This window comes from Aspergillus lucknowensis (genome assembly GCF_044049455.1).
Source record: "Aspergillus lucknowensis strain CBS 449.75 chromosome Unknown BJX67scaffold_85, whole genome shotgun sequence".
Classification (NCBI taxonomy): domain Eukaryota; kingdom Fungi; phylum Ascomycota; class Eurotiomycetes; order Eurotiales; family Aspergillaceae; genus Aspergillus; species Aspergillus lucknowensis.
In genome coordinates this window covers 38,533-57,337 of record NW_027263629.1, presented here as the reverse complement: position 1 = coordinate 57,337, position 18,805 = coordinate 38,533, and the positions used below count along the sequence as shown (strand labels likewise).

General features: G+C 52.3%; 6 protein-coding genes across 6 annotated transcripts; 3 read left to right on the top strand and 3 right to left on the bottom strand.

The window, feature by feature from the left end:
- Window positions 1–1,744: 1,744 nt before the first annotated feature.
- BJX67DRAFT_386330 (type I polyketide synthase) lies at window positions 1,745–9,618 on the top strand (the record flags this gene model as incomplete). The annotated part of the gene is made up of 5 exons (XM_071034045.1): window positions 1,745–2,015; window positions 2,096–2,231; window positions 2,296–4,362; window positions 4,443–8,120; window positions 8,178–9,618. 5 exons carry the CDS (start codon window positions 1,745–1,747, stop codon window positions 9,616–9,618), a joined length of 7,593 nt encoding a protein of 2,530 aa, XP_070880668.1.
- A 269-nt stretch (window positions 9,619–9,887) lies between these two features.
- On the top strand, window positions 9,888–11,869 carry BJX67DRAFT_367991 (putative prenylcysteine lyase). The gene is made up of 2 exons (XM_071030592.1): window positions 9,888–10,066; window positions 10,124–11,869. The coding sequence occupies exons 1-2, from the start codon at window positions 9,910–9,912 to the stop codon at window positions 11,695–11,697; spliced, it is 1,731 nt and encodes a 576-aa protein (XP_070880667.1). The 5' UTR covers window positions 9,888–9,909; the 3' UTR covers window positions 11,698–11,869.
- Window positions 11,870–11,973: 104 nt separating this feature from the next.
- BJX67DRAFT_327890 (glycine hydroxymethyltransferase SHM2) lies at window positions 11,974–13,871 on the bottom strand. The gene is made up of 3 exons (XM_071027452.1): window positions 13,734–13,871; window positions 13,627–13,677; window positions 11,974–13,554 (listed from the first exon to the last, which is right to left on the bottom strand). Exons 1-3 carry the CDS (start codon window positions 13,767–13,769, stop codon window positions 12,226–12,228), a joined length of 1,416 nt encoding a protein of 471 aa, XP_070880666.1. The 5' UTR covers window positions 13,770–13,871; the 3' UTR covers window positions 11,974–12,225.
- Window positions 13,872–14,442: 571 nt separating this feature from the next.
- BJX67DRAFT_327762 (RNA polymerase II mediator complex middle subunit MED9) lies at window positions 14,443–15,521 on the bottom strand. Its single transcript, XM_071027449.1, has one exon. The coding sequence runs from the start codon at window positions 15,195–15,197 to the stop codon at window positions 14,604–14,606; it is 594 nt and encodes a 197-aa protein (XP_070880665.1). The 5' UTR covers window positions 15,198–15,521; the 3' UTR covers window positions 14,443–14,603.
- Window positions 15,522–15,701: 180 nt separating this feature from the next.
- BJX67DRAFT_327832 (BPG-independent protein) lies at window positions 15,702–17,581 on the top strand. The gene is made up of 3 exons (XM_071027451.1): window positions 15,702–16,503; window positions 16,557–17,139; window positions 17,189–17,581. Exons 1-3 carry the CDS (start codon window positions 15,846–15,848, stop codon window positions 17,397–17,399), a joined length of 1,452 nt encoding a protein of 483 aa, XP_070880664.1. The 5' UTR covers window positions 15,702–15,845; the 3' UTR covers window positions 17,400–17,581.
- An 83-nt stretch (window positions 17,582–17,664) lies between these two features.
- BJX67DRAFT_327778 (tubulin-binding prefolding complex subunit YKE2) lies at window positions 17,665–18,661 on the bottom strand. Its single transcript, XM_071027450.1, has 4 exons — window positions 18,513–18,661; window positions 18,203–18,398; window positions 18,050–18,110; window positions 17,665–17,994 (listed from the first exon to the last, which is right to left on the bottom strand). The coding sequence occupies exons 1-4, from the start codon at window positions 18,571–18,573 to the stop codon at window positions 17,938–17,940; spliced, it is 375 nt and encodes a 124-aa protein (XP_070880663.1). The 5' UTR covers window positions 18,574–18,661; the 3' UTR covers window positions 17,665–17,937.
- Window positions 18,662–18,805: the final 144 nt, after the last annotated feature.

Sequence of the window (18,805 nt, the reverse complement as noted above, 5' to 3'; positions counted from 1 at the left end):
CGAGCATCATAATGTACAAATATTAATAAGAACTATTGAGCCAGAGCTACAAAGATAATACTTATGAGTAGCCTAAGAAAAGCTTGGAATAGTATAAAGGTATACACTAACCCTAAAGGCCTTCAGCAACCAAGCATCCTTGTTAGTGACTATGAGCCATGCTACACGCAGGAGTCCCTTGATTATCACCTTTGAAATGGTGCCAATGTAGTTATAGACATTGGCCACCCCCAAGGGAGGAATTAATCCTCGCGATCCAAATCTTGACAAGTGTGGTGTAGAGCGCTGGAAGGATGAATGCAACTATTGAAGAGGAGAGCACCCACGCAGCTAGAGATAATTAGTATTTGTGAGTTGAAAGAAGCTTGGCGTTAACATACTTAGAATAGCGCCACTATCTCTCCCCGACAGTCCATTTCAGAGAGAAGACGTTGAGTAAAGAGCCTCCATCAGCAGCAGCAGCAGGGTGAGCTAACACCTCCATGCAACTAGCTTCTGTATTTAGAGCCACCATTGCCCAGTCAGATTAAATTAGAGTGAATTTAACCTTTATCCAGGTATATTGGAAATTAGGAGGCGATATTAGAGAGTTGGATGGAATATTTCCCTGCAGTCCTTCCGGTTAGCTGATAAGCTGGACTAGCGGTCAAGCATGGGAGAATAGTATACGGTACTGGGTTTGGTATCACTCTCTTTAATTTTGCGCTCCGTTAGCAACTTTCTCTTTGTCCCATGTCGGGCCGCGTGGATTCCATATTAGATGAGCAAGATCAGTGAGGTCCGTCAGGTCAGATGAAGGTTTTGTCAGCCAATAAAAGTGCCTCGAAACAACTGAAAGGGAGGAAGGGAAAGACAAAACATGCCCACGAGGCAATGCATACCCAAAAATAAAGGGACGGAGTAAACCTTAGGGGATACTACCCCTCATGAGCCACAAACAGACACAAAGAGGTTTTGCTGGCCTCCTGCCTCTCTGACTCGCACTGAGTGTGATCCCGATTTACTGCTCCAACATGCACAGTTCATTCCTATAGGTTGACCTCGGGGTTATGTTTCCTTAAACGCTCGAGTGCCTTTAGTTTTAACTTCCAATATCATGGTGCATTATCTGTGCTCAGCGCTATCCTTGATTTGCTCCCCATTCATAGTACCAGCTAAGGTTCACGCTCTTTGTTTCAGGGCATCTGCATGTGGAAGCGCGCACCACCAATCGTTTATCCCGAGACCGCATGGAGTGGGGCGTCGAAGAAACTGTAAACCAGTCCGCCGGGTCACGGGTCTTGTTCGTGCGAGTAGCTTCAGGTTGAGGCTTAGTTAACGACAGACTCTTGGACCAGCCCCAAAAATGGGCAGACACCTCGACGTGGTGTTGAGGACGAATAGTATCCTGCTTGGAGAATGGATGTAGTTAACCCGAGTCATGAATTGCAGCGAGACAAAGCGAGAATCAGGCATCTTGTCCGTATTTGGCAAGGTAGGAATATAAAGACTCTCGGAAATTGAGTTCAACATCTCTCATTTACAACTAAAAACAGACTGATGCATGAACTGGCGCTTTTGGAGGGGGGGAAAGGGGGCGGATAAGTTTAGACCCCCTCTACCTATTCTTCGCAAACAGCTTCAAGTTGCTTTTACTTATAGAGACAAGATTTGCGTCTGCGCTCTCCATTTGGCACCTTTCCCCATTTATTTCTCCAAACACACCAAACAGTTTACTCAAGAATACAGCATGACACTCCCAGAAATGTCTCCGATAGCGGTGGTAGGCGTCGCATACAGGGTCCCAGGTATTGGCCGCAAGGGCCTGTACGAGTTTCTTTCCGATGGAAAGTCGGCGTTCTCGCGCGTCCCCAAAGACCGGTTCGAGCAAGAAGCATATCACTTCAAGAACCCAGAGAAAGGGGGGGTCTTCTCGCCCGATGGCGCTCATTTCCTTCCCGACGACATTTACGCCTTTGATGCGGCATTCTATAGTATGACAGCAGAGGAGGTAAAGTCTGTGGATCCTCAGCATCGTGCGTATAACACACTTGTGCTCCCAGTTGTTTGGGCCATCATTTTTTAAAGAGGTAGTTGACAATGTCTGTGACATTAGGCATGATGCTCGAGTGCGCATTCGAAGCTGCAGAGAACGCAGGAATTCCACTGTCCGAGCTGTATGGATCAAACACCGGTGTCTTTGCTACCACGGACCGTTGTGGATATGGTGAACAGTTGCTAAGTGACCTTCCGTAAGGCATATTCTCTCCTGTCTTCATTCACGTCCTTGCAGTCCTTTTTTTTGACTGTTGCTAGCACGACAACAAAGTATTCCGTATTTGGTGTGGCTAGCTCCATGGCTGCGAATCGCGTATCCTATTTTATGGGGTTGAAAGGCCCGAGTGTTTCGCTCGATGCTGCATGTTCCAGCAGTTTGTACGCAGTCCACCTGGCTTGCCAAAGCCTACGCATGATGGAGTGTAATGCTGCATTTGTGGGAGCGGCCTCTCTTAGGGTCAATCCCCATCTAATGGTGGCGCTTGATTCGATGGGTGCGCTTTCACCGGACGGCAAATGCTACTCCTACGATTCTCGAAGAAACGGCTTCGGAGTAGGGGAGGGTGGTGCTTGTCTGATCCTTAAACGTCTGGAAGACGCTCTTGCGGCCGGCGATGCTATCCAAGCCGTTATTCGACACACGAGCTGCAACCACTCGGGCCATACAAGAGGAATCACGATGCCATCACAGTTAGCTCAAGAAGACGTTCTACGGCGAGTACACGAAGAAGTCGGCCTGAAGGCGTCCGACACAGGGTTTGTGGAAGGACATGGCACAGGTACTGGTGCTGGTGATCCCGTTGAGGGCGCTGCCATTGCCCACGTCATGGCGGACGATCGAGCAGGCCCTGTCTATATTGGGTCTGTGAAATCCAACTTTGGCCATTTACTGAATGCTAGCGGCATGGTGTCTGTTGTTAAAGGCATCCTCATGCTCCGGCATGCTACAATTTTACCGAATTCGGGGTTCAAAGAGATGAGCCCTGAACTCGACGCGCTGAAGTTGAAGGTAGCTCAAATGCCGATTCCTTGGTCGTCTGAAACCGCTAGACGTGTCTGTGTCACAAACTTCGGATTCGGTGGAAGCAATGCCGCACTTCTGCTCGAAGAATTCAAATATGGTCCCCTAAGAACAAATGGTTGTGTCGAATCTGGAGCCGTGAATGGACTGGACCGACTGCCGAGCGATGAGCAGGAGAACACAAATGGACATTTGCTTCCACCTAGTCGAACGAAGAACGGTGTTCACATAACCAGATCATCGCATAATTCAAGCCAGCGACTATTTGTGTTTTCTGCAAAATCCGAAAAATCGCTGGTCTCGTTCTGGTCTTCTTTGACTTCCTACCTTAAGGAACTACCTCTCTCTGCGACTACTGATGCTTTTCTCACTGATCTAAGTTTCACGCTTGGTCAGAGGCGCACACATTTCTCTCACAGATTCGGCTTGGTCGCTGACTCGGTGGAGAGCCTGATTCAGCAGCTTTCTTCACTAAAAGAATCCAGCATCAGGAAAGCCCGCCCAGTGCAAGAATTAGTATCGGTGTTCGTTTTCACAGGCCAGGGAGCGCAGGATGCCGCAATGGCAGCCGAGCTTTATGAGTATGAGCCTTTTGCAGCGGCACTCCTCAGCGCCGAACGCTATCTGCAGGAGTTTGGCGCCTCATGGTCTTTGGCAGAGGAGCTACGCAAGTCCGACGGAGAAGGATCGCGTATTGGTGATGCTGAAATCAGCCAACCTGCCTGCACTGCTGTTCAATTGGGGCTGGTGGCATTGCTCCATAGTTGGGGTATCTCGCCTGCCATTGTTGGTGGCCACAGTTCTGGGGAGATAGCTGCCGCGTATGCTGCTGGGTTTGTCTCATTCAGGACGGCAATGGCACTGGCTTTCTTCCGGGGAAAAGCGGCAGTAGAATTGCGCGAGAAACGCCAGGCTCCGCTTGGAGGCATGGTTGCATTAGGCGCAGATGTTAACACAGCGACCAGATTGCTGGAATCCACAGCCAAGGTTGGGCGGGCCGGCATTGCAGCCATCAACAGCTCCAATAGTGTGACAATATCGGGGGACATGGCTGCTATTTCGTCGGTTTCTCAGATCGCAGCGGCCCAAGGCATTTTCAACCGTATGCTGAAGGTGGACGTAGCGTATCACTCGCACCACATGAAATTGGTCGCGGCGTCATACCAGGCTGCTATAGAGCCATTTTGCGATGCTGAGCAGACACAGAATGGTGTTGAAAACAAAACAACCTTCTTCTCATCTGTCACCGGTCTTGAAGAATGTGCTAATACTGTAAAAGGCGCATCTTATTGGGTTAAGAACTTGTGAGTGTCATCTCGTAGATACATCCACATACAGGTCTCAATGCGAATATCGCATACTAACAATCGTTCGCATGTTGCAGAGTGAGTCCAGTCAGATTCTCGCAAGCTATCGAGAGCATTTTATCCCACGAGGGACCCGATGGGAGAGTTGCCATTGCTGTAATAGAACTGGGGCCACATGCTGCGCTCAAGGGCCCTATTAAGCAAACTCTACAATCGATGGATGAAACTCGGGCGACATATCTTCCGACACTTCTTCGTGGTACTGATGGTACCAAGGCGCTCCTTGACCTTGCTGGACAAATGTTCATGTTGGGGAGCAGCTTAAATTTCGCCGCTCTTAACAGAACCCTTCTAAAGAATGCCCATGTTTTGACGGACCTCCCATCCTACCAGTGGAAGAAGGATGCGCGTTACGTGCGCAAGTCGCCCAGGTCCGCGCAGGAGCTGCATCCAGGCCATACCTACAACCCTCTTCTAGGGTGGAAGATGCCGTCCGCGGGCAACGAACATATCTTTCGCCAGGTGTTCTCACTTGATGAAATGCCGTGGATTCGCGATCACAATGTTGCAGGTGATGTTGTCTTTCCCTTTGTGGGGTTTGTGCGTCTTGCGGTGGAAGCTCTCAGAGCCATATCGCAAGAGGTGGTGTCAAGCTCCTTGATACGGGAGCTCCACGTCAAGTCAAACCTCATGGTCAACAAGGATCAGGTCGTGGACATGACTACAAAGTTACGAAAGGCGGAGATGGGAATGGGGACATTCTCATCGACTATCTGGGCGTTTGAGGTTATGACCTGGACTGAGTCCGCTGGCTGGATTCTGCACGCCCATGGGCGCATCGAATCTGACACCATGGACTTCACCAAAGCCGGTAGTCCGACGCAAAAGAAGGCTGAGAAGGTCCTTCGCATGGCGGTACCCACGGCAGAAGATGCCGCAAGCGAGTACCAGAGGATTCAGGAGTCGGGCATCTCTTTAGGTCCCACGTTCAGAAATATGACCACATTATGGACGGCGCCTGGCGTCGCTGTGCACGAAACAGTGTCGCCACAGATTGATCAAGAATCGTTTCAAGGATCACAAGCGGCCGTTGATGTGGTGACACTGGATAGCGTATTGCACTCTGCCAGATGTACCATCTTTGGAGATGAAAAGCAGTCTGCGTTTGTACCGGTGTCCAGTTCTCGACTTCGGCTCTCTATGATTCCGGCGACGGCCGGTCAAAAATTCACGACTGTAGGGCACAGGGTACACTTTGAGAAGAAGTCTGGTCTGGCACAAGGCCATTTTGTTGTATTCGCAATCACTGGATCCGGTAGAGTGCCTCACCTCGAGCTTGACATGACATTCCAGCGCCTCACGCAATCCGATGCTACTGTCAGTAATAATAGCACCAAGCAAGAACTACCCGAGGGTTTCTACGAGAGCTTGGTACCGCATTTTGGCTTTATCGAGGGCAACATGCTAGCCGACATGCTGGCAGACAAGGGCTCGGATGCCACACAGCTGCTCATGGGCAGAAAGTTATCTGCTATCAGTCGTCATTTCGCAGCGCATGCGCTCAAGACGGCCGCCGACGACAATCAGTTGCCCATGCCCTCTCATTTCACAAAATTCTTGCGCTGGGCCGAGGGACTGGTGCGGGAGGTCGACGATCTTGACGTAACGCCGCAGCTGATTGACGAGGCTTCCAAAAGCAGCTCTGCCGGCGAGCTCCTCTGCGCCGTGGGCGAAGCGATTCCGGAAATTTTGCGCGGCAAAGTGCAGACTTTGGAAATCATGACGAAAGATGGACTCCTCACTCGGTTCTATGAAGAGAGCATGGCGATGCGTCGGAGTAACGAGGCGCTGTCCAGATATATCGCTGGTTTAGGCGAGATAAACCCCAATCTGAGGATTCTGGAAGTCGGAGCAGGCACTGGTGCTGCGACCCTACCAATACTGAAAGCATTGTCAGAAGAGAACAATGACAGCCCTCCGAACTTTTCCAGCTATGTATTTACGGACATTTCGTCGGGGTTCTTCGAGAATGCGCGACAGAAGCTGTCTCAATGGCCGCAGCTGATCTACCAGAAACTTGATATCACTCGCGATCCGGCGGAACAAGGCATTGAAGTCGGCACCTATGACCTAGTCGTCGCCGTGGATGTTCTCCATGCGACTCCTGACATCAAGACCACCATCCAGAATGTTCGCACCCTACTCAAGCCTGGTACAGGGAAGCTGGGCATCGTGGAGCATGCGGATAATAATGATCCTGCCGTCCTGGTCTTCGGTTTGCTTCCGGGCTGGTGGTTGGCTTCAGATGAGTACCGGACCTTAGAAAGCGGGCCATTAATGTCTCAGGACCGCTGGCACCAGGTTCTTACCTGCACAGGATTCTCCGGAGTCGAAGGAGCTATTGATTGCGGCGCGGCTAGCACCTTCTGGACCCGTAGGGTTGAGGAGGGTCATAATGATTCTGGCTTCAGCAGTCCCTCCAATACACTCGATTCAGTCACCATCTGTGGTCCGCTGGCCACGCCTGAAGATAGAAAACTGGCCGAAGTGGTAGGCCAGGCCGTAAGCCAAAGCCTGCATATTCCCACGCCGCGCATCCAATCCCTATCGGAACTGCACGATGCTCCAGATAGCTTCTGCGTCTTCATTGATAGTGCTAAGAGAAGCTTCCTCGCCTCAATCGCATCTGAAGATGAATTCAGCAAGCTGAAGAGTGTCTTACTCAAGCCAAGGGGCTTGCTCTGGGTCACCCCAGAAAATGATTGCCCAGAATACGCTCGTATCAAGGGCATGCTCCGCATTCTGCGCCTAGAGGACACGGCAAGGAAGCTTCTACATGTCGCAGATATTCCTCTTGATCCTCCGCAGGGGGCAGCGTCGGTCATTGCGCAACTCACCCTTTCTCTTGTGGAAGACATGGCGCCCACAGCGTTCCGCGAACAAGACTTTGTATGGCACAAGGGAATTCTCCATGTGCCCCGTCTCCGCAGGCTCCGAGAAACAACGGAGGCGTTTGCCCTTGAAGCCGGTGCTTCGATTTGTAAGAAGCAGGAGATATGGACACGTCGTGGCCCAGAGAACGCCCTCCGCCTATCCATCCATAACACAGACAATCTCGATTCGATTTATTTTGAACAGCAAAACCTAAGCCGCACAGGCCTCGACGATGACGAAATACTTGTCCAAGTGGACGCCGTGGGAATCAGCTTCAAGGACGTCCAGACTTGCCTAGGCACAATCCCGTGGAGCCCTCCTGGTTGTGAAGGGGCCGGAACCGTGGTGCAGGTTGGTGCGAAGGTGTCGCATGTGCAGGCCGGCGACCGCGTTCTCTACGTGATGTCGGGTGGAGGGTTCTCGACCTATGTTCGTATCAGGGATCTCTTCGCGCGCAGAGTGCCACAGGGCATCCCGACTGAGGTCGCGGCTAGCCTGCCTGCTGCGTATATGACTGCCCTCGTCTGCCTGGACAACGTTGCACAGATCAAACCAGGCGAGAGCGTGCTGGTCCATGCGGCTTCTGGCGCCGTTGGCCAAGCGTGCATCAATATTGCTCAGAGCAGGGGAGCGGTCGTGTTTGCAACAGCAGGATCTGTGGAGAAGAGAGATTTCCTGCACAGGACGTTCGCGATTCCCGAATCTCGCATCTATAGCAGCCGTACACCGGAGTTCCGGGAACAGCTCTTGAACGAGACGGATGGGAAGGGCGTGGACGTCGTAATCAACTGTCTTAGCGGCCAACTGCTTCAAGAAACTTGGTACGTCATTCTGATATATATTTATATGTATAATGTTCTGACTTCATGACTATCCAGGTCCTTGATTGCCGAGTTCGGCCGATTTATTGAGATCGGTAAAGAAGACATGCTAGAAAACAGCCATCTCAGCATGAGAAACTTCCTCCCCAACGTGACATTCGCAACGGTATCTCTGGACCGGTATTTTCCCAAGAGACCTGAAATCTTGCAAGAGTACTTGGTTAAGATCGTGGACATGATCGAGAACAAGGTTATCAAACCCATTCAACCGGTGACCAAAGTTCCTGTCTCAGAGATACAGGCCGGGTTTCGAAAACTCCAAAGTGGCCAGAACATCGGTAAGATCGTTGCGATCATGGGACCGAACGAGAGAGTCATGGTGGAATGCAGGTCACCCTTACAGCAACAGGACAAGTTGCTCCAGGCCAATGCAACATATCTTATCACTGGTGGCACGGGTGGCATAGGGAGAGCCATTGTGCCCATGTTGCTCGACAATGGAGCGGCCAGCATAATCCTCCTTGGTCGATCTGGCAACTCCCACCCCGATGTAGCGAAATTGATAGAAGCATACGACAGACCGGAAAACGGCGTCCACGTTCGCGCGATTCCGTGCGACATCGCGTCGCGAGCAAGCCTCTGCGCCTCGCTCGACACGATCAAAGATCTCCCCCCTGTTCGAGGTGTGATCCATGGAGCACTATATCTGCGCGATTCCATCTTCATGAATGCGACCTTCGAGGACTGGCGGAACATCAACGGGCCCAAGATAGACGGCGCCTGGCATCTCCATGAGGTGCTTCCCTCTCTTGACTTTTTCGTCGCTCTCGCTTCGTCAAATGGTGTGGTTGGCCATGTCGGCCAGAGCATATATGCCGGGACTTCAACTTTCCTCGACGCCCTGGCGAAGTACCGCACCCGTCAAGGTTCGCCCAGTGTTTCGATCGATCTACCTATTATCGATGACGTGGGATATGTTGCCCAACGGGACGGCTTACGCTCTAAGGTGATGAAGCAGAACGTTGGTATTAAATTGTCGCTCTCGCAGGTCCTTGCCGCTGTTAAGGGGGCCATTATTGGTGCCTCGTCGGGCTTGAACCATGATAGCAGGGCTATTGTTTATGTTCGGGAAGACTACGAAGAAAACGAGGGCTGGGAAGGCAGGTCACACTATTTAACGGCAGCCCGACGCAAGAATGCACCAGAAAAGGCCCGTTATACCCAGGGTGTGGGCATTTCCAGCGATGAAGATGTCCTCGAAACCTTATGCAGCAAAGTGTCAGCCATTATGATGATTGATCGCGAGGATGTGACACCGAGCCGTAAACTTTCAGAGTACGGACTGGATTCATTGGTAGCAGTCGAACTGAGAAATTGGATTCGGAGAGAGTTCGGCGTCGACTTGGCCCTGGAGCATTTCATCGATGCAGAGCATTTGCAGGCATTGGCGGATCAGATCGGATCCAGTCTTGGGAAGATGCAAAATTCCTCAGCTTAGGACCTCCCTACCTACCATGATACACGCACGCTTGATGGATCCATCTAGATATTGTGCACTGTAGCTCCTAGTGTTAAATATGAATACAACAAACTCGATTTCCTTATACATCGGTAGTTATGCAAAGATATCCCAAGTATTGAGCTCCCGGCACTAAACCTCTTTCAGGGCAAGATCTCGAGAAAATGTCTCCACCTCCGCGCTTAGTCATCTGAATATCCCCATGGCTCGCACCTCCGTGGGTCATACCGAGCCGGTGGACTAAATGAGCCCACTCCACCTGCATCCATCATGGATTTCTTCTCCAGAGCCAGGTCTTGGAACTGGTTTCTTTGTATATGGGCTCTTTGCTATGCCACAGCCCTCGGCTTCATCCCACTGCCCAAGCTAGGTGCTGCATCACCCCTTGGTTCGGCCGAGCCTGCACCCAAGCAGGTCGCGATAATTGGTGAGACTCGTTTCCCATAGTCTGATATAGCCACAGTTTGGCTGACATCAATGCTAGGAGCTGGAGCTGCCGGTGCATCTACTGCGTACTCTCTCCGCAAGTATGCGGAAGAGTCAGGAACTCCGCTCAACGTCACTGTCTTTGAGCGCGCTGCTTATGTTGGAGGCCGCTCCACAACAGTCAACGTGTTTGATGACCCAGCGTACCCAATCGAGCTTGGTGCGTCCATCTTCGTCAAGGTCAACTACAACCTCGTCAATGCATCCAAGGAGCTCGGTCTCAATGTCCGGGGCGCTAGCTCCGAGCGGCCCAAGGAGGCCGAGGAAGTTCTCGGCGTCTGGGATGGGAAGCAGTTTGTATTCGCGATGGAAGATTCTTCCAGCTGGTGGAATATCGCCAAGCTCATCTGGCGGTACGGCTGGGCCCCCGTGAGGACCCAGAATCTGATGAAGAGCACCGTCAATAAGTTCCTCCAGCTTTACGATGAGCCGTTATTCCCATTCAGGTCTCTTACTGCAGCTGCTGTCTCGGTAGGCCTGATAGATGCCACATCCACGCCAGGGGCTACGTTCCTGGATGAACACAACATATCTCCAGACTTTGCCCGCGAAGTAATCCAGGCAAGCACGCGAGTCAACTACGGCCAAAATCTCCCTCTTATCCATGGTCTCGAATCAATGGTCTGCATGGCCACCGACGGCGCCGTATCCGTCGAAGGAGGCAACTGGCAGATCTTCGACGGGATGCTCAAATCCGCACGCGCCGACGTCCGACTCAACCATACCGTAAACGCAATCACCCGAAACCCAGATAACAGCGTCACCATCGACTACCAGGACAAGTTCTTAAGACGAATCCATAGAGCCGACTTTGACGAAGTCGTCATCGCAGCTCCATACCAGTACTCCGCACTCACCGTGAAACCTCCACTCGAACACACACCCGACACCATCCCCTTCCACACCCTACACGTAACCCTCTTCTCCTCGCCACACCGTCTATCCTGGAAATACTTCAACCTCAAAGGTCCCTCTGAGCGGGTCCCCGAGACAGTCCTCACCACCCTCCCACGCGACACAGACCTCGGCAACACAGAAGAGGGCGTCGGACCCGCCAAGTTCTGGAGTATAAGCACCCTCCGCACCGTAACCGCGCCATCCGCCTCCTCCTCCTCTCCAGACACCCCGGAGGAAACCAACGAAGAACCGCAACCGCACTACGTCTACAAAATCTTCTCCCCCACCCGCCCAACAGCGAACTTCATCCGCGATATCCTAGGCCTCGAACATCCCACACCAACCCCCGACACGAATACAGACGCAGACACAGAATCAAGCATCGCCGATCTCCCGAGGGAAGACATCAGCTGGTCCCACGAGAAGGTCTGGCACCCCTACCCATTCCTCTACCCGCGCGTGACATTCGAAGACCCGCTCCTTGCGCCTAGTGTTTGGTACACCGGCGGTATTGAGAGCTTTATTTCGACGATGGAGACGAGTGCGCTGATGGGGAGGAATGTGGCGGCGTTGATTGCGCGGTCTTGGGAGGATCGGGATCTGGATGAGGATGGGGATGGGGAGGTTAGGGGGCTTGATGATGCGCCTGTTGTTGTGGAGAGGGTTGAGCTTTGATATCTTGGTTATGATAGCTGGCTAGCTACGGTGTAAGTGCGCGGCGGTGTTGTATCGGGCAACGTCTTGTGTTCTGAACAAGAACTTGTGCTCATTAGGCACGGCATCTAGCACTCCATATAGTAGCCAGGGCATGATATCGAGATTTCGATGGCAATATCGGCTAGTCGACTGATTCATCAATTCATTAATGGTATTTGTATTTGTCCGTACAGAAGACAATATGACATACAAAAGCCAAAAGGCGGTTAAAGCCTTGAGACAATGGCAAACTTTTCCTGTTGAAGAGGGTGTTGAAGAAGCCATCCCAGTGCAATGTTTATTCACATGCTCATGCATATCCATATCCCGTGATCGCGTAAGGTTGAAAAGCAGACCCGTAAACCCCGATAAACTCACTCCCTGCAACCCAATTCTATGCGTAATGATGTTGAACTCGTACAAAATTAGTGACACAAAGTAAGAAACAAAAGAGAATTGGTATCATATCCAAGAGGGGGTGTTGACCCAGGAGAGAATTGAATAGATTTAAACAGGGAGCGGGAAGGAGCTGGCCCACTGGGAAATCTCCTTGCGCAGTTCGAGGATCTCAGGAACGGTCTCGGACGCGACCTTGGCCTTGAAGTCCTTGAGCTTGTTGGCCTCCTTGGGCAGTTCGCTCTGGACCTTCTTGCAGATGTTGATAGACGTGTCGATGTAGCGAGCGATGCGCTTGAAGTCTTCCTCGCCCATGCCGCGACTGGACATGGCGGGGGCACCGATACGGATACCGCACGGGGTAAGGGCGGACTTGTCGCCGGGGATGGAGTTCTTGTTGCAAGCAATGTTGATCTGCTCGAGAACAGCCTCAACGCGAGCACCATCCAGAGACTTGGGACGAAGATCCAAGAGAACCATGTGACTGTCGGTCCCGTCAGAGACGAGCTTGTGGCCGAGAGCCTTGAATTCGATCTCAAGAGCCTTGGCGTTCTTGATCACCTGTTCCTGATACTGCTTGAACTCAGGGCTGGCAGCGTACTTCAGGGCGACGGTCAGGGCGGTGATGGTGTGGTTGTGGGGCCCACCCTGGTGTCCGGGGAAGACGGAGAAATTAATGGGGCCCTCAAGGTCGTACAAGATGTCCTTGCCGGTCTTGGGGTCGGTGCTGCGGACACCCTTGCGGAAGAAAATCATGGCGCCACGGGGACCACGGAGAGACTTGTGAGTGGTGGTGGTAACAACATCAGCGTACTCGAAAGGAGATGGGATGACGCCCGCGGCGATCAGACCAGAAATGTGAGCCATATCCACGATCAGGTAGGCGCCGACCTTGTCAGCGATCTTGCGCATGCGGGCATAGTCGATCAAACGGCAGTAGGCGGAGGTACCGGCAACCAGGCACTTAGGGCGGTAGAGCTCAGCATTTGCCTCAAGAGTATCGTAGTCAATGATACCAGTCTCAAGGTTGACGCGGTAAGGGAAGGTTTCAAAGTAGGTAGAGACAGCAGAAATCTTCCGAGCTGGGGTCTGGTAGCCGTGGCTCAGATGGCCACCGTGGGGGAGATCGAGGCCCATGAGACGTTCGTGAGGGCGCATGAGGGCCTGGTAGACCTGCAGGTTGGCAGGGCTACCACTGAGGCACTGAACATTGACACCCCACTTCTCGGAGTCGAGGTTGAAGGCCTTGAGGGCACGAGCCTGGCAGAGAAGTTCAATGGCATCAATGTGCTGATTTCCACCGTAGTAACGAGCACCGGGGTAACCCTCGGAGTATTTGTTGCTCATGGGAGAGCCAAGAGCGTCGAAAACAGCACGCGAAGTGATGTTCTCAGACGCGATCAAATCAATGGATTCACGCTGACGTTGAATCTCATTTTCCTGTCAAAAGCAGCCGAGTCAGATGAATTGCAGCAGGGACGAGAAATGATTGAGCTGTAGGTAACCACATACCATGATCTTAGCGACCTCGGGGTCAGCGGTGACGAGGCGGTCCTCCATTTGCTACACCAATGAGTCAGTCGTCGTCCATACTAGTGGTCTTTCATCGCAATACTTACAGCCCGGTGGGACTCGGACAGAGCGTAGGTGGCCATGTTGAGAATGTGTACGACAGTGGATAGGGAAGAAGAGCAGAAACAAGAAGGAGAGATTGAATTGTGAAGAGGGAGGAAAAGAGGAAGAAAGACGGGATGGGAAGAGGGAAAAAAAAAGATGGTGGGGGAGGAAAGTGTTGCCTCAGGATTCCGGACCTTAAGACGAAAGCGGCCACTCGGACCGCGATATCGGAGTTTCTTTTTTCACTGGTCCGCAACTCTCGGGGGAAATATTAATTGAGCATTCGTCTTACATTTACGGGCGCAAGTCAGGTTTCGGGTCGGAAGAAATAATATTATTATTATCAAGGAGCACGTATGCTCTTCCTTGTAGAATTGTGGCACGCTTATGAGGACCGCGGTAGCTCTGGAGGGGTCAGCCACCACCGTACTCTGTGTACCCCACGCAAAGTCCCTCTCACAAGGGTCCATGGGGCCCTGACCCGACTCCGAGTACTCTTGGGAACCTTGGCCAATTTCTTTAGGAGCGTAGATCACTTTTTTGGAGACCATGTTAAAAGTCAGTTCTGTTCACCCGTATCAACAGTGTTGATCTGTGACATTATCTTGCCATCAAGGGTTGGGTCCTAGAACCGCCAGGGTTCTTGTCCAACTTTATAGCACAATTGGCCATTGCTCGCGAAGATAGGCTGGCGGTCCAAGCTCCTAGAAAAGTTGCCTGGTATCCGAGTATACAATATCACCCCACCTACAAGGGCGTGGTAAATCAGCGGAGATGGCACTATAGCCTGTGGTGCCCCCGATCTTGTCGGTTGAGGTCACTGTAACTCCCAGCGATGTGAGTACGAGGTACGTTTCAGTTTCCTTCCACGCTCACGAGCCAGAAAGCTGAGGGTTCCCCACGGCGGTTTTGTTTGCCCTTCTTCCAAAGTCGGAAATCACCCCCTTGAGCCGAGAAACTTTGTCCTCGAGCTCGTGTATCTCCCTCTCTTGCTCGGAGACCGTGCGGTGTATATCAGGCAAATTATCCACTACCGCTTGTGCTTTCTGTATCCGAATCTTGATTGAGCTGACCTCTATAGGGAGATTCTTGATGTCCAAAGGCGGAGGCAAGCCGGAACCCAGGGCAGCAATCTCAGCTGTAGTGGAACTGGGGCCAGCTCCTAGCAAATCATTATTGCCATTCTCATTCCCGACCGCTGAAGCTGGCTGCTGCTGGGATTGGCCTTGCGCTGAGCCGCTGGTGCCGTCGTTCTCTGTTGCTTGGCCATTGGTAACCCCTTCGACGTTTGTTTGGGGTGAAAGAAGTCGGAGGATCAAGCCGTGTAGCGGGGGTACGAAATCGAAAGTCTGGGGAGGAGGGAAGGGAACAGCTTGAGGTGTTGTGGGCGCATCTTTAACCACGGGGGTATCAGGCACAGATGATTTCGGCCCTGGGGTGACGGCCGTGGGAGATCTCGACGACATCGTGGCCAGAATGTGCGATCCCGAAGAAAGTGCCCGCCTGAGAACGAACCGGAGGACAGAAAATCCTGATAACGAGGACTCTGGACAGCAAAGAGGACGTTGAATCTCCCGGGAAACGTTTAGGGAAGAGTCGGAACACGGTCAAGAACGGAACAAGACGAGACGCCCAAAAAGCGGAAAAGAGCAGAAAAGTGGCAGGCTTCCCAAAGCGTCACCGAAAAGCGCCCCTCCCCTTCCACGTTTCTACGGCTGTTGTTTTCACCGGGCAGCTTTCTCGGCTTCATTTTTATCTTCTTCGATCTCCGCCCTTTCTCTCATTTCCTTCTCCTGCATCCCCTGTGGTTTCCTATTTCTTCGCTTCATTCCTGTAAGTTGCTGTCGGGTCTCCCGATCTACAAATTATGGAGCTACATCCAAGTCCAGCAATTGACCATCTCCGCAGAGATCAATTGCAAGCCAGTCCTTCAAGATGGCCAAGGTTGACCAGAAAGTTGCCCTGAGTACGCAGTCCCAGACGCCAGATACTTCTCTCGGTACTCGAATGGCCCACGTTAACACCACTGCTTAGTTGTCATCGATGGTTGGGGTGTTTCGGGCCCAAACCCCAAAGAGGTCGGCGATGCGATCGCAGCCGCTGAGACTCCGCTCATGTCGGGTTTCGCGGAAGCCAACTCGAAGACAGCCCAGGGTTACACTGAGCTTGAGGCTTCATCGCTCGCCGTTGGATTGCCCGAGGGCCTTATGGGAAACAGTGAGGTCGGCCACTTGAACATTGGTGCTGGTCGTGTCGTCTGGCAAGATAGTGTGCGCATCGATCAAACGCTCAAGAAGGGAGAATTGAACAAGGTGGACAATGTCGCAGCGTCCTTCAAGCGCGCCAAGGACGGCAATGGCCGTCTGCACCTCCTCGGCCTTGTCTCTGATGGTGGTGTCCACTCCAACATCACCCACCTGATCGGGTTGCTCAAGGCTGCGAAGGAACTGGAGCTCCCCCAGGTCTTCATCCACTTCTTCGGTGATGGTCGTGACACTGACCCCAAGAGTGCCGCCAAGTACATGCAGCAACTGCTCGACGCTACCAAGGAGATTGGCATTGGTGATATCGCGACCGTTGTGGGACGTTACTATGCCATGGACCGTGACAAGCGCTGGGACCGCGTTGAGGTTGCCTTAAAGGGTGTTGTTTCTGGAGAAGGCGAGGACAGCTCCGACCCCGTCAAGACGATTGAAGAACGCTACACCAAGGATGAGACGGATGAGTTCTTGAAACCCATCATCGTTGGTGGCAAGGACAGGCGCGTGCAAGGTATGGCCCGGCCTTCAACGTGCGAGAAGGTTGAGTCACTAACGGGCTTGCAGATGACGATACTCTCTTCTTCTTCAACTACCGCTCTGACCGTGTCCGTGAAATTACCCAGCTCCTCGGCGACTACGACCGCTCCCCTAAGCCCGACTTCCCTTATCCCAAGAACATCCACATCACCACCATGACCCAGTACAAGACGGACTATACCTTCCCCGTCGCCTTCCCTCCCCAGCACATGGGCAACGTCTTGGCCGAGTGGCTCGGGAAGAAGGACGTCCAGCAATGCCACGTCGCCGAGACCGAGAAGTACGCCCACGTCACTTTCTTCTTCAATGGCGGCATTGAGAAGCAGTTCCCTGGCGAAGTGCGCGATATGATCCCCTCCCCCAAGGTTGCCACTTACGACCTCGACCCCGAGATGAGCGCTGCGGATGTCGGAAAGAAGATGGAGGAGCGGATTGCCGAAGGCAAGTTCGAATTCGTTATGAATAATTTTGCTCCCCCCGATATGGTCGGTCACACTGGCGTCTACGAGGCCGCCGTCAAGGGTGTTAGTGCCACCGACAAGGCCATCGGTGTTATTTACGAGGCCTGCAAGAAGCACGGCTACGTGCTGTTTATCACCGCCGACCACGGGTAAGTGTCCTCATCTCAGCTCCCGGAATGAAGGCTAACTCATGCCTAGAAACGCTGAGGAGATGCTCAACGAGAAGGGGACCCCCAAGACCTCCCACACCACCAACAAGGTTCCGTTCATCATGGCCAACGCCCCCGAGGGCTGGAGCCTCAAGAAGGAGGGTGGTGTCCTTGGAGACGTTGCGCCGACTGTTCTGGCCGTCATGGGTATTGAACAACCCAAGGAGATGTCTGGAGAGAGCCTACTGGTGAAGGCATAGATGTACTAAATATAGATTTTATCAACACGTAAGCTAGAGACAGTTTTATTATGAAGAGACGAATAACTATGGAGTTTTGGTTGTGGTGCATGCGTTGTTGCTATACCCTCAGCGAGGTATACTTCGCAGCTAACGTGGGCAGAGGTCAGCAGCAGCCAGGCAAAAACTGGGCCTCAGAGTGTTGGGCCGAGCATTGAATACACATAGCAAAGTAGTCCTCTTCAACTGCCATAGGATCGTGGCCCATGCGAAATGTTACTATAAAAAAAGGCTCATAGGCTACACCCTGTCCGAGACGAACAATGGCCACTGGAGTCCCTTCAAGCGGTAATCGCGGACCTATATCACCAGTTCGGCTGCCGGCATGATTACGAATCCGAAGAATGTGTGTGGAAAGCAAGGCCCCTGGCTGGCTCAAGGGTGCCGATGTGCTGGGTATCACTTGATTCAAATTTTCCTATTCAGTCGTATAATTCGTCCTAACATTCCAGTCCAACATATCAGTGCAGCGTGGGATAGATTCAAATCATTCTCGAGTTCATGCCGATGCCGCAGCAGCCTGCTGCTGCTGAATCTGACTTTGAAATTGTACAATCTAAAACGAACGATCAGACCCCGCTGGCCTTGAAAAGAATCGAATAAAAACTCACCTCCGTCCGCTTCTTATCGCTCTTGTCTTGATTGTCCTTGATCTGACCCTCAATCCGTTGGCTGGAAATAGCAGTTAGCAGGGCACCCCCCCATATCCCCAATCGCAGGAACCCAGCCCCCTACGAAAAGCGGGATGTAGAATCAGAGCATACATCTCTTTCTCGATAAACTCCAGACGCCCATTGACCGCCATCAATGCCTCGCTCTTATCTTGTTTTAGCAGCACCGGCCCGATCAGCTTGTAGATATTTGCGTCGTCGTCGAGGGATGTGAATTCTGTTTGCACGCTCTTGTTTTCCTGCTGTTGCGATTCGAGCTTCTGGCGTGCGTCGACGAAGCCGTCTAGTTCTGTAAAGCAATGCCGTTAGTGTCAGGCCCTCTTGATGAGGTTGATCGGTGGGTTTGGGATATATGGAGGGGTCATTGCATTGAAGCTTCTCCGTCCCCAAGGGCACAACGAACCAGTCTGGAGCGCTTGGTACTCATCCGAGAGAGCCTGTAGCTGCTTTTGAGGGTCCGCCATACTTTAAAACGAGTGAACAAATGGGACAGGGGGAATATTGCCAGAGCCAGAGTGGAAGGTGAGCGAGCGACTGCGGCAGAAAAGCAGCTGGCCGTCAACAACGCCGCCTTCTGTTGTTGAAAGGCCGGCGGTGATGATCCACGCTCCCCACCCCTCAATCATCCCCGCGAAGAGAGACAAAAGCTGCCCTTTCCTTGGTTTATTTTTCTTTGCCGTCGGCCTAGATACTCTC